The sequence below is a fragment of the Nomascus leucogenys genome, chromosome 21, assembly GCF_006542625.1.
Source record: "Nomascus leucogenys isolate Asia chromosome 21, Asia_NLE_v1, whole genome shotgun sequence".
Classification (NCBI taxonomy): Eukaryota; Metazoa; Chordata; class Mammalia; order Primates; family Hylobatidae; genus Nomascus; species Nomascus leucogenys.
In genome coordinates, this window is record NC_044401.1 from 9,804,628 (window position 1) to 9,819,019 (window position 14,392).

The 14,392-nt window shown below is 34.9% G+C and overlaps 1 protein-coding gene across 3 annotated transcripts in view; it reads right to left on the reverse strand.

The window, feature by feature from the left end:
* The window catches only part of CD96 (CD96 molecule), a 114,958-nt gene that overhangs the window by 92,465 nt on the left and 8,101 nt on the right, over nucleotides 1-14,392 (reverse strand). For all 3 annotated transcript variants that reach the window (XR_004027566.1, XM_003261790.4, XM_003261791.4), the window contains exon 3: nucleotides 3,093-3,217. Coding sequence is in view for 2 of the 3 variants with exons in the window: in XM_003261790.4 (XP_003261838.2) it covers nucleotides 3,093-3,217 (125 nt within the window). In the remaining variant the exon portion in view is untranslated. The remainder of the gene's footprint in view (nucleotides 1-3,092; nucleotides 3,218-14,392) is intronic.

Consider the following 14,392-nt stretch of genomic DNA (forward strand, 5'->3'; position numbering starts at 1 on the left):
GGACAAGATCAACCCCACCTATGATGCTCTGTCCTACAGCAGCCCCTCTGATTCCTACTGGGGCAAAGGCTTTGTCATGCCCCGGGCCATGTACGTGTGAGCTGCCATGCGCCTGGTGTCTCACATCCCACCTGTTGATCCCTTAGCTTTCTTGCCAAGGATCTAGTGCCCTCTGACCTCTGGTCAGGCCACTGTCAGTTAACACACATGCATCCCATTTGTGATTTCTACCTTGGTGGCTCCACTATGACCCCTAACCCATGAGCCCAGAGAAATTCACCGTGATAATGGAATCCTGGCAACCTTATCTCATGAGGCCGGAGGTGGGGAAGGTCCTTCTGCACAACCTTTGATCCCAAGGACTCCTCTCCCAGACTGTGACCTTAGACCATATCTCTCACCCCCCAATGCCTCGACTCCCCCAAAATCACAAAGAAGACCCTAGACCTATAATTTGTCTTCAGGTAGTAAATTCCTAATAGGTCTGCTGGAATGGGCGCTAAGGGCTCCCGGCTGCTCAGACCTGAGCCCTCCAGGCAGCAGAGTCCCACTTACCCCCTCCCCACCCTGTTCCCCAAAGGTGGGAAAGAGGGGATTCCCCAGCCCAAGGCAGGGTTTTCCCAGCACCGTCCTGTTAGCAGAAGTCTCAGGGTCCAGACCCTTTCCTGAGCCCCCACCCCCACCCCAATTCCTGCCTACCGAGCAAGCAGCCCCAGCCTAGGGTCAGACAGGGTGAGCCTCATACAGACTGTGCCTTGACGGCTCCAGCCTTGGGAGAAGAATTTACTGTTAACCTGGAAGACTACTGAATCATTTTACCCTTGCCCAGTGGAATAGGACCTAAACGTCCCCCTTCGGAGGAAAGTGGGTCATCTGCATTGGGGGTAGCGATTGATACTGCTTCGTAAACTACATTTCCTACAAAATATGAATTTATACTTTGAAAAAAAAAAAGAAATGAGAGATACAACTTTTTGTCCAGGAGAAGCTCAGAGTCACATAAAAGACACATACTGAAGGCTTTACATTTGCTTAGAAAAACAGATTACATACCCATGAGACAAGATAAGAACACTACAGTAAAAATATCTACAGTAAGGCTTTATTAAACTAGTTACCATTGTTAATGAATTTGTGATAACTGGGATAGGAACTTTCTGCTTTGTTGGTGGAAAATATTGAAGCAAGGTATGCATTTCATTACTAAAAGGTTTAGTATAGTACATTTCTGTCCTCCTGAAATTATCTCACTTCTTAACCTTTGTCTCAGAACTATGTTGCATCATGTTTGTTAAGAACAATGGACTTATACTCATCCTAATGATAGGTATACTATCCAGGAAGCCTTACTTTTTGGAAAGCAAATCCTATAAAAGGGCAAACGAGTTTTGTGACAGATGACAAAGAGACACTGTAGGTTTTACCACCATTTGGGAAAGTTATTTTAAAATATAATTCTTTTTATTATTTACTGTCTGAAAAATACCTACTGAAAAATTATCAGTAGGTTGTATTTAAAGTTCTTCGTACAAGTCAATTATTTTGGGTTTGGCACAAACCCAAGGAAATGTTTTTATATATAGGGTCTAGTTTCCAAGACTGTCCACAAAAATCTAGGCGGCTTGTAATGTGAATAATCAACCATCTGAATCACAGTAGTTTCCAAATTGTTCCAGCTGTTACATTCATGAGGATCTGTGAGTTTTATAAGAATTTTTGAATCCTCTGTTTTCATTTTGACAAAAATATAAAAATTAACATACAGTAATCATATTCTGTATCATCTAAATGAATGCCCTATTATGTGATTCTTGAAATCATGTTTATGGTCACCTCTATAATTGTGTTTGTCTCTTTGTTGTCATTTGTTTTTAACAGTTTTAGGGGTTTACTATATACACTGGTTAGTAGTTGGCTGCCATTTGGTTGACTAACATTAAAGTTATAATGACACAATTCTTTCATATTTATTATTACCCTCATGTTGATTTTGTTTACCTGTTATGAGAAAAAGCTCAGAAAATTTTAGTTTTTAAGATTAAATTTAGATTTTAAAAATAAACTGATGCATTAGGCAGAATAATGTAGACTAATGATAAAATAACGAAGGCAGACAAAGTAGATAAGTGATGCAGTTATGTTAAGGGATAGGCCAAATTAAATCATAAATCCGATTAGATGAAGATCTGTATAGACGAATTCTGCAGTATTTCAAGGTGAGAAAAGTAGTGGGAGAATTTAGTCATCACAGGACATGTTAAGCATGTTAAGCAACTTAATAGTTGGCCCACCATAACTGCCAAAGTGAATACTCAGTGAAATCTTTTAAATTTATAATTAGGGCTATATTTTACAGTGTCTTAGCAAAATAATAGACCAGTACTTATTTTTACTCTACACATCAAAATAATAGACCAGTATTTATTTTTGCTCTACACATCATTTTTAAAATAGGAAAATTTTTCATAAAAATCCATGTTTCTGGCTTTTTTTGTTTGTTGTTTGATTTTTGTTTTTTAATGAGAAGGCATGGCAACTATAGGCCTGCAGCCCCCTGCGGCATTAATAGAGCTGGGCAGTAACTGTTTCTTATACAAGGCCTGCTTGTCTCATTTACATTTGCTGCTTATATTTCACAAGCATTAGAGTCTGTGCTTCCCAATCTAAGCCAATGTTGGATATTTCCCAAGGTGTAGTAATAAGGGTTTTTGGAGAAAGGAGTCTGTAGCTCTGCATATGTTGTTTGTGAAACAAGTATCTGTGAGTAGGGGCTTCTGCTGAATATGGCTCCTTTCTAGGGCACTATCACACTTTGCTCTTTCTGTAATCATGGTTTGGTATATAGATAGAAATAAAAATCAATCTTTAGAAGCAAATTTATAAATTAATTCACTGCATTCATAGATTCAGAGGCTTGCCTGTGAGAAGGAATCTGAGTGACCTCTCCTTTCTTCCCTATCCCTCCTCCCACCACTGGCATAATGCCTGCCTGTTATTTGTATGCTTCCTTCCCTATTATTACTGCTTATTCATTTTACTTCATCAATATTTAAAGACCATTGCGGTTATTCACTGAAAAGGGCAACACTTACCACCGACCATGCATAGGTGAACTCAGATGAAATTTCTGAGGAGCTATTTTGAAAGCATGGTATTTCCAGAGTCTGATTTATCTCTATTTCTATTGTATGGTTGCTTTTCCATTCATCTGGTGTAACTGTAACAAAACATAAGGTAGAAAATATATGAATCTCTGATTGGTTTGTAAAGTGCTTTTTATGAAAGAGACAAAAACAGTTTGAGTATAGGGATTCATCTGTCCTCAGGGTACACCTATGAAGCAGAGAGGCAAACTCCCACGATAGCCCTCATTGTATAAGTGGCTAAACTGAGTCACTGAGGAGCACAGAAATGTTGCTAAATACTGAAAAATTACAAGGAAATGACCCCAACAGAATCAAACTCATCATTTGGCATGTTCTTCTGCTTTGGCCCCAAATTGGTGCTTTAATCTTCAGGTTCCATTTCCTTGATCAGATAGAATACAAAACTTCATAACCTAGCCTTAACTGTCTTTTTATTTTGTTGGACTTTAGTTTTTAGAGTAGCTTTAGTTTCACAGCAAAATTGAGCAGAAAGTACAAAATTCCCAGTGTATCTACTACCTCTACCCACCCACAACCTCCCCCACTGTGGACATCCTGTTCCACAGTGGTACATTTGTTACAATTAACAAACCCACCGTGGCACTTCATTATCACCCAAAGTTCATAGTTTACATTAGGGTTTACTCTTAATTTTGCACATTCTATGGGTTTGGACAAATGTATAATGACATGTATCCACCGTTATAGTATCATACATAATAGTTTTCCTGCCCTAAAAATCTGATCTTTTTACAGTCTTCATATCTAACAGTCTTCTCAGAGCTTATAAACATTCCTCCCACAAAGGAATGACACAAAAATATATAAGGAAACTTTGAGGAAGCAGTGTTAATTATTTTAATTTTTAAGGTAATAGAAGATAAATATCCATTTTGTAGTCTCTCCTATTGGGAAAGTTTTATATACATACATATAAATTTGTGACTAAACTATAACATCAAAAGAAGTTTATAAATAAAGGCAACTCTACCATCCAAATATCCTAAAAATCTTATATTCTTTTTTCTATATTCAAATCTTGTTTGCATACATGCATGTTTTCTCATAGTCTGCAATCCTGTTTACCAATGAATGTTATATATGTCATTACTTTAAAATGTTTTGTGTGATTCTTGAACTACTGGTGATTTCAATTTGTGGGGGCTTCATGTCATTTTATCTTATATACTAATCATCATTCATTTAGTCATTTCCAATTATTGAATCATTATGCTCTTTCAGTTTGGATTTTTTACTTTATTTTAAACCATTACATGCTATATAGCAAGGATCATCCTTATGCTAATAGCTTTCTTCTGACCATTCAGCTACTTAAGATAAATTCTCAGAAGTATAATTAATGGATCATTGAGTATGAACATTCTTATTGGTACTAAAGTTGTGTGTGTATATATATGTTATAAAACAGTATAACTGTTATACAGTATTAGTCCATCAAAATAAAAAGGCAAAGGCTAGGTTATGAAGTTTTATAGTCCATCTGATCAAGAAAATGGAAACTGAAGATTAAAGCACCAATTTAGGGCTAAAAATTTTATGTATAAATACACATATAAATATATGCTATATAACAGTATACATTTTTTAATGGCGTATTTAATGGCAGTTTATAAATTTTATATCTAGCCTTTAGATCTTTGTTGTATTTTAATCTCAATCTCTTATCTCTTATCAATATCATCTATCTTCTTTACTGATAACTCTTTCTTCCTCCTTTTCCTAATTAAAACCAGATCTTCCCATTAGGGTACATCTTCCCCACAGCACTTCCAAATAGTGGTTATATATTTTCTTGCACTCTAATTCCTCAAGCTCTGGAGGTGGGATCAGTGCTTTCTTTGCTCTCCACTGCTGTTTCCAAATAGTACTCCAAGCCCATAATTGAAAAAAAGAGCCCTATCCCATAAGGGTAAAAAAATCACTTAGCTATCACAGCACTTCCAAATGGAGTTGTTTGTATACCACCTCTACTATCATAATTTTTTGCCATATTGGCATATGACCATTACTACTATTTAATTTTATTCTTAAATTATTGTAATTGTTTTACTTATATATATTTCTTTAAAATATACTGAATATCTCTAAAGTCAATGCAATCCAAATATGTTAGTTATATTTTAATGAACATCAGTCAAATACATAAGTATTACATTTTTGTAAATTTTGTCCAGAATCTGGGAAGCTGGCAATATAAGTGGCATTACTTTTTGAATATACCTGAAACCCTCTATAAAAACAAAGAGGATAAATAGGGTAAAAAAACTAAAAATACATAGATCATATCTACAAGAACACTAAATAACGACACATCCCTCTTAATTGGTGGGGAAAAATCTACTAAACCACTGTGTTATCAGCAACTGTGCAGAAAGAAACAGAGGAAGATCAACTGGGCTTCTGATGGATCTTAGAACTGGAGAACCCATACCACCTCCCTCTGCCTAGTAACAGGTAATCACTGGAAAGACAGGTAGATTAATCCAAGAATAGTAGCTGAAATGGAGAAGAGAGTTTGCAGACACCAAATCACCAGTGTCTTCAAGAAAAATAAGAAAAAGGTTATCAGTGCTGGAGCAGAAAGGACTTCTCAGGACACATGCCATGGGGAGAAAAAACTGCTGGACATAGAATCCAATAAAACAGGACAGGTCCAATAAGAGAAATCAAAGAGGCAACTTAAGTAAAAGTGAGGGATAGAAGCAAAGGAAATACACTCAGAAAGTACAATGGTAAATTACTTATCTTGAAAATAACAGAAGAGGCGGCTTTAGGGATACTGAACACTCTAGAAAAGCTAGCCTGGCCCACTCCTCTGTGATAAGAATGCATTTAACTTAAGCACGAGTAATAGAAAGGGAATGAGATAGAATAACCTACAAAGACATCAGAAGCAAAAAGAGAATAGAGAACAAAATAACATTCCTACAACAATGACAGCATATTATCAAGATATGACAACAAAGTAAATAAAAATCATAGCCAAATTATTCAAATTGAGCTAAAAGAAATAAAATGATGTAAATTGTGCACAATTTTGGAAAGTTCCCAATGAGTCCAGTGGAAGAAAAAAGCTTACAAAACATAGGTAATGAAATTCAAGAAAGGGTTAGAAATAATAAATTTTTAAAAATCACTCCAGAAATTAAGACAAAATTAGAATAAAACCAGAAACACAAAAGCTAATTCATTAAAGTTCATTTTCAAAATAGAATGAGGGAAATTTTGAAATAAATAAAGCAATATGTAATTATAAAAAAAGAAAAAAGCTGATAAAAGAGATTCAAAGGAAATGATATGCAAAGAAGATAAAAATTTATGTACAATAAAAGAAGTTAAAGAAAAAAGATGAAAGCAATGGAACAGAACAAATATTAAAAACTATAATTCAAGAAAAATATAATAAAATTTAAAATGACTAGAAACTGCACATTAAACGATTATACTGCAAAATAGGAAAACAGACCCAGAATGGACAACTTTAAGCAGTTCGTATAAAAGTATCGAGCAAAGTCAAACATGGAGAAAGAAAATCTGATTGTTATTAGCTTTTTGATAGCAGTCCTCTGCCAGAAAACAATAGAGTAACATAGTTAATATACTCAGGGAAAGAAAATGTGAGCCAAAGATTTTACATTCTTTTTTAATAAAGTCTTTTTTAATAAAGACTACAGAAAAATGTTAGAGTTACGCAAGAACTCACAGAATATTGCTGCTATGAGCATTTCCTGAGGATTCTCCAATAGAATACATTTCAGACTGGAGATGCATTTACATAAAGGTTAGTGATAAATGTTGATTATTTACCTTTAGCACTAAGAATATATAATTGTTATAACAAAGGGAATAGTGATGAATATATGTTTTTAAATAAAGATACAATACAAACATCAAAATATGGGGTGTAGGAATGAGAGACTTCTGGTTATGGGGACATGAGGAGGTCAGTAAAAACAGACAAGTACAAAACCAGGGAAATGTATTTAAAAAAACAACAACAATTTTAGGGCCATGGAAATTGACTAAAGGTAGTCATTAAATTGCAAAGCATTTCTTATTGAAAAATCACTAGAGCTTTAGTAAAAACAGCAGGAGACTTCAATCTTTTTGCCTCAGCTCCATCCTTTCCCTTCTCCAACCTGGTCATTAAGAAACGTAGTTTTAGCCATATGGAGCTGGTTGCAAAAACCAGCAGCTTTTTTTCCACAATGGGCAGACTTAAATTAGGTCTAGGGATAGAAACCTTTCACCTTTTCCCATAACAGGGGCAAACTTGGTAGGTGCCAAAAACCTGAAGCTTGGTTAGTTTGAGTTTGTATTCCCATTTGGAGTGAGTGGCTGCTATGATTTGAATGCTTCTCCCCTCTGAAATGCATGTTGAAATTTGGTTGCCATTGTGGCAGTATTAGAAGGTGGAACCTTTGGGAGGTGATAGGGCAGAGCTCTCATGAGTAGCATTAATGCCATTATAAAAGGGCGAGTTGATTCCCCTTTTGTCTCTTGCCCTTCTGCCTTCCACCATGTGAGGACATGGCATTTCTCCCCTCCAGAGGATTTAGCAAGAAGGCCCTCCCCAGATGTCAATGGCTTGATCTTGGACATTCTCAACCTCCAAAACTGTGAGAAGATAAATATCTATCCTTTCTAAAGTATCAGTCTATGGTATTCTGTTAGAGCAGCACAAAACAAAGACAGTGCTAGACCAGAAAGACCTTTAACATGGAGATCCTGGAAACCAGAGTCATGGAATGGCTAAGATAAGGACTTCACAGATTATACCCTGACTAGGAAACTACACACTGAGTCAGAGAGACCCAAAAGAGCCTAGCAAAATGTAAAAGCCCAGGAAGTCTGGATAACTGGCTGTAACTTTGAATGCACTCCCTGATTGACAGACAATCTATGTGTAAAGAGTGGAAGCCTAATGGATTTAAGGTGTTTGAGCATAACTTTTGCCAAAATCATTGCTGGACCAATAAAGTGGCTTTGCCAATGCAGGGGCAACTTCTTGCAAGCCAAATTAAAAAATAACTATTAGTATAAAAATCTGAGCAGAGAGATAAATGGCCTTGCGTTGCAAAGGAGACATTCAAGCACAGATAAATTACTAAAATGAAACAAAATGAACCTAAATAAGACATAATATAGAGTTGCAACATATATATATATAAATATTCTATACTCTTTCTATAAATATATATATATATATATTTAAATGTCCAGTTTTCAACAAAAAATTATGAGACATGGAGGAAACAGGAATGTGTGACCCATAATCAGGAAACAAAGTAATTGCAGCTGAATCTGGGTGGACCCAGCTGTTGAATTTAAGATACTTCAAAGAAGCTATTATTAGTCTATTCAAAGTATTAAAGCAAAATATGACAATGACTCAATAAATAGGAAATGTTAGTGGAGAAATAGAAAGCTATAAAATGAAACAAATGTATATTTTAGAGCTGAAATGTCAGTAACAAAAATAAAAACTTTACTAGATGTTCTCAATAGCAAATTTGAGATGGCTGAAGAAAGAATTAGTGTATTTGAACATTGTTCAATATAAATTATCTAATCTTAAGGGAGAAAAAGGATTGAAGGCAATGAAAACAGCTTCAGAGCCATATGGGACAGTATCAAGTATGCTAACATACATGAAACAGGAGAAATAGAAAAAGAAATGAAAGAGTAAGGGGATGGATCAAATATTTCAAGAAAAAATAGCCAAAAACTTCACATATGTGATTATTAAAAAACTTTCTTAAAATTTATCTATACATCCAAGAACTTTAACAAAACTTGAATAGGACAAACACAAAGAGACACCCATGTAGACACATCATAATCAAACTTCTGAAAGCCAAAAAGAAAGAATAAATTATAAAAGTAGCAATTGAAAGGAGCAAAAACCAACCAAACAAACAAAAACAAAAGCTCATCCCATTCAGCAGACTAATAATATAAGTAGTGGCTCATTTTAATCAGAAATAATGGAGATCGAAAGATATATTCAAAATGCTAAAAGAAAGAGAAACAATCCACTCTGAATTCTACATCCATTGAAATTGTCCTTTAAAATTAAAAATGAAAAAATCTGAAAGAATTCATTGCAAGTAGATTTGTCTTATACGAAATACTAAAGTCCTTCAGGCTGAAAAGAAATGACAACAAACAGTAACTCCAATTCATGGGATAAAATGAAGAGCACAAAAAATGGTAAATACATGACTAAATATGAAAACTTATATATGTAGTCTTTATATGTGAGTAAATAAAAACTATATATATATATATATATGTTTTTTTCTTTTCTTTCCTCTTAATTTCATTAAAGAACATGAAATTCTTTAAATCAGGGGTTCTTAGTCCCTGTGCCACGGACTGGTACTGATCTGTGGCCTGTAAAGGAACCAGGCCACACAGCAGGAGGTGAGCAGTGTGTGAGTAAGAAAAGCTTCATCGTATTTACAGCTACTCCCCATCACTCACATTACCACCTGAGATCTGTGTCCTGTCAAATTAGTGACTGCATTAGATTTTCATAGGAATGCAAACTCTACTGTGAATTGTGCATGTGAGGGATCTATGTTGTGTGCTCCTTAGGAGAATCTAATGCCTGATGATCTGTTGCTGTTTCCCATCACCCCCAGATGGGACCATCTAGTTGCAGGAAGACAAGCTCAGGGCTCCCACTGATTCTACATTATGGTGAGTTGTATAATTATTTCATTATATATTACAATGTAATACTAATAGAAATAAAGTGCACAATAAATGTAATATGCTTGAATCATCCCCAAACCATCCCCCTCCACCACAGTCTGTGGAAAAGTTGTCTTCCATGCCGGCCCTAGTGTCAGAAAGTTGGGTACTGCTGCTTTAAGTCCTTAATTTAACACTGAACTATTGAGTTTAATACATGTATTATTATATATGTGCACTTTATAGTTTGATATAGATGCAGTATATTTAACAATAATAATACAAAGTGGTTTAGAGGAGATATGGTGGAGCAAGTTGCAAAAAAAGAAAATAAGAGAAAAATAGACATAGGAACAGACAAACAAATGCTTCTGACTTTGGAGTTATCCAACAAAGATTTAAAATAACTCTTTTTCATATACTCAAGAAAACAGAGAAGAAATGGAGGAAGTAGATCAAAAGGTGGACAAATTTATCAAAAATTAAAAATCTATCAAACGTGATCAGTAACTTAAAAATACAATATCAGAAATTAAGAACTAATTTGATGGGGTAAAAACTTATTGGACATCATAGAGATAGAATTCATGATTGGAAGACAGGTCAATACATAACTGAATCACAGAAGGGAAAAAAAGTAGAAAATATAGAAGAAAGCATTAGAGATATATAAAAATGTGAATGTAGGTGTTTTTATTTTGCACCAGAAACCTAACATTACAAATTTAAATGCTCATAAAAGAAAGCATGCAAGTATCAGAAATTATGAGTGAATTCTTACATAATTTGGAAATGAAGAAAACTTTTCTTGAGCAAAACTTAAAATCAGGACCAATAAGGGAAAAGAGCAATAGATTTTATTTCATAAAAATAAGAAATATGCTGCATTGCAAACAATATAAGAAAGTAAGAATAAATGACAAACTGGGAAAATATTTGCAACTTACATAACAAAGGATTAATAGGTTTTATATATGGGACATTTTCAGTTAAATAAGGAAAATAACCATAATGAATTGAAATTCATCAGTATGTTTAAGTTCATATGAATTCATGATACTTAACATAAAATACTTATGGGTCACCTTCTAAAAATACTAGTTAACCAATTCATTTTTAAAACTGGTGATTAAAGGGAAAGAATCAAGTATCTATTCTGCTTTTCTTATACAAACTATACCAAATAAGTAATAAGTTGATGAGACGAAGTTTCTCTTTATAGAAACACTTAAGCTAATAAATTAAGGAATGATAGAATATTTCTATTTGGCAAATCATAATGAATTAATGGATGTAGGCAATACTCACCAGTGGCTCTTAATATCATGTAACCAGAATTATATGCCTCTCATGTAACTATACATCATCTATCACATAGTCTTGCCAAAAAAGAAAAAAGAAAACCTTAATGTGATCAAGCCTCTGTCAAGAATATAAGATAACTTAGAGTCTATAAGGCTAACTATAAGGTGAAAACATAGAGATACTATGGGACTATAAGAGCAAAATCCAGGCTGGACAAATCATCAAATTTATTCAACAAATATACTGCAAAGGAAAAATAACAAATGTAATATAGCTTTCAGATTAAAAGGGAATTTCCAAATAATCACAATATATCTAGTTTATCTGCATCCTAATTAAAAAAAACAAAATATAACATTATCAGGCTGATGTGATATTGAATAATATTAAATATTAATTTTTTTTAGTTTTGGTAGTAGATTATGGCTTTTTTTTTAAACAACATCTTTATCTTTTAAAGATTCATACTAAAATAAACAAGATGTCTTGCATTTTCTCCAAAGTAATCTTGGAAGGCAGCAGTTGATAAGGGTTTAAATAAAATGAGATTGCCTATGAGTTGATAATTGTTGAAGTTGTATGTTCAGTATGTGAGAAATTATTCTATACAATTTTCATAATTATTCTATGTAATTTTTGTACATTGTTTAGAGTTTTCCACAATTAAAGCTTTTAAAGTTGTTTCATGAATCACCTAAAACCATCTCCAGTACCAGTATTGTTAGTTATGAGTAACACATTTTAAGAAAAACCAAACAATCCCTTTCTTCTTTGATTCACTGCTATTATCCTCTAACTCAGAGGTCAAAAACTTGGCGTGTGGGCCAAATCTGGCTTGTTGCCTGTTTTTGTAAATAAAGCTGAATTAGAGCACAGTCAGGCCCATTCACTTACATACTGTCTGTGATGCTTTTTCTGCAACAGTGGTAGAGTTGAGTAGTTGTGACAGAGACTACATGGACCACAAAGCCTAAAATATTTAATATTTGGACTACTTCAGTCTGTTTTGTGATGCTGCAAAAGAATATCTGGGATTGGGTAACTTATTAAAAAACATATTTATTTATCTTAGTTCTTGAGGCTGGAAAGTCCAAGATCAAAACATTGGCAGGTTTGGTGTCTGGTTAGAGCCCAGTGTTCTCTTTCAAGATGGCACTTTGAATGCTGCATCCTCGGAGGGAGGAATGCTGCTCCCCACATGGCAGAAGAGCAGAAGAGCCACAGAGAGATAAGAGAGGGCCAAACACACATTTTTATATTGCCACAAATCTTTTCCAGGAGAGTGGAGCCCTTAGGCCTAATCACCTCTTAAAGGGCCTGGGGTCTAATATTCAGTGTCTACAAATGAACTTAAACAAATTTATAAGAAAAAAAAACCTCATTAAAAAGTGGGCACAGGACATGAACAGACATTTCTCAAAAGAAAACATACATGCAGCCAACAAACATGAAAAAAAGCTCAACATCACTGATAATTAGAGAAATGCAAATCGAAACCACAAGGAGATATCATCTCACACCACTCAGAATGGCTATTAATAAAAAGTCAAGAAAGAACAGATGCTGGTGAAGTTGCTGAGAAAAAGGAATGCTTTTACACTGTTGGTGGGAGTGTAAATTAGTTCAACCATTGTGGAAGACAGTGTGGCCATTCCTCAAAGACCTAAAGGCAGAAATACCATTTGACCCAGCCATCCCATTACTGGTATATACCCAAAGGAATATAAATCATTCTGTTATAAATCATTCTGACTCATGAGAGGGAACAACACACACTGGGGCCTGTTGGAGGGTGTGGTAGGGTGAAGGAGAGCATCAGGAAGAATAGCTAATGGATGCTGGGCTTAATACCTGGGTGATGGAATGATCTGTGTAGCAAACTACCATGGCACACATTTACCTATGTAACAAACCAGCACATCCTGCACGTGTACCCCTGAACTTAAAATAAAATTTGAAGAAAAAGGAGGTCCCATCTCTTAATACTGTTACAATGACAATAAATTTCAAAATGATTTTGGAGGGGACAAATATTCAAAGCATAGCATGACCCTTCAGAGAAAAATTTGTCAACCTCTGCTCTAATCTCCCAATCACACTCCGTTATTCTTTGAAAATGTTATTATGTAGATTGCAATATTTTGCAGCCCCAAACTTGACATAACCTAGGTGCTTTCAGTGACCATGCAGATGACTTCTCCAATACCTGGACTCTCAGTTCTTCCCACTGTCATCTTCATTAATTGTCTCCACTTCATTTTAGCCATCTACTCTCACAATCACATCTTGGATCTTGTTATCACATAAAATTGCTCATCTACAAAATCACAAATTCAAATCTACAAACATCTCTTCTTCTAGTCTGTGCAACCAGTCCCATTTCAACTGTTCTCCAACCTCATTGGCTCTTTTAATGAGTTATTCACTCTACTTTTTTCCAAATCACCAGCTTTATTTTTTCTTTGCATCTTTTATTATCAACCTAAAGTTCTATAGTACATTATGTCAATAATATTTTTGCTTATACCCCAAATCCTTTGCCTTTTTGTTTCCTTTTGGCAACAATCTAAAAGGGAATCCAAATGTGGCACTACGTACTTTTTAATGCCCAGACTCAAGCAGCCAATCACTGCTGGAGAAAGCCTTGTGCAAATTGTTTTCACTACCATTTAATACCATACCCAAATAGATGTTCAACACAGACCAAAAATCCAAATGTGTTTACTTAGTGAATCCATTTCCCTTCCATCCATAGCAGCCATTTCAAACCTTCCTCAATCTTCTTTCCTGAAGCTTCCTGCCTCTCTCTAGCTGAAGATGGTTTGGTTTCCTATTTTAGAGAAATGGAAGACAGCACCTCCCTCATCATATGCACTCATCTTATTTTCCCTCCCTCCTGTTACAATAAAAAAAAACTGTTCTTTTTTTTTTTTCAATATCAGGGTAGTGCTACTTGTGTTGTGAGTATCATTGTCCCCATTTTCTTAGAAACCTTGGTTTATAATTTTATCTTCCATACTGTGTATTTAACTACTCTTTTTCAACTAGATCCTGCCCATTAACTTTGAAGCACAGTCAAGTGTCTCTTATTAATTGAAACCACCACCACCATCACTACCGCAATATCGACAGAATCCCGCATTTGAACACCTCTATCTACTCTTCCTGTTACGACTGGCAGATTTCTTGAAAGTCATATCAATGTGCTGTCCCCATTTCCT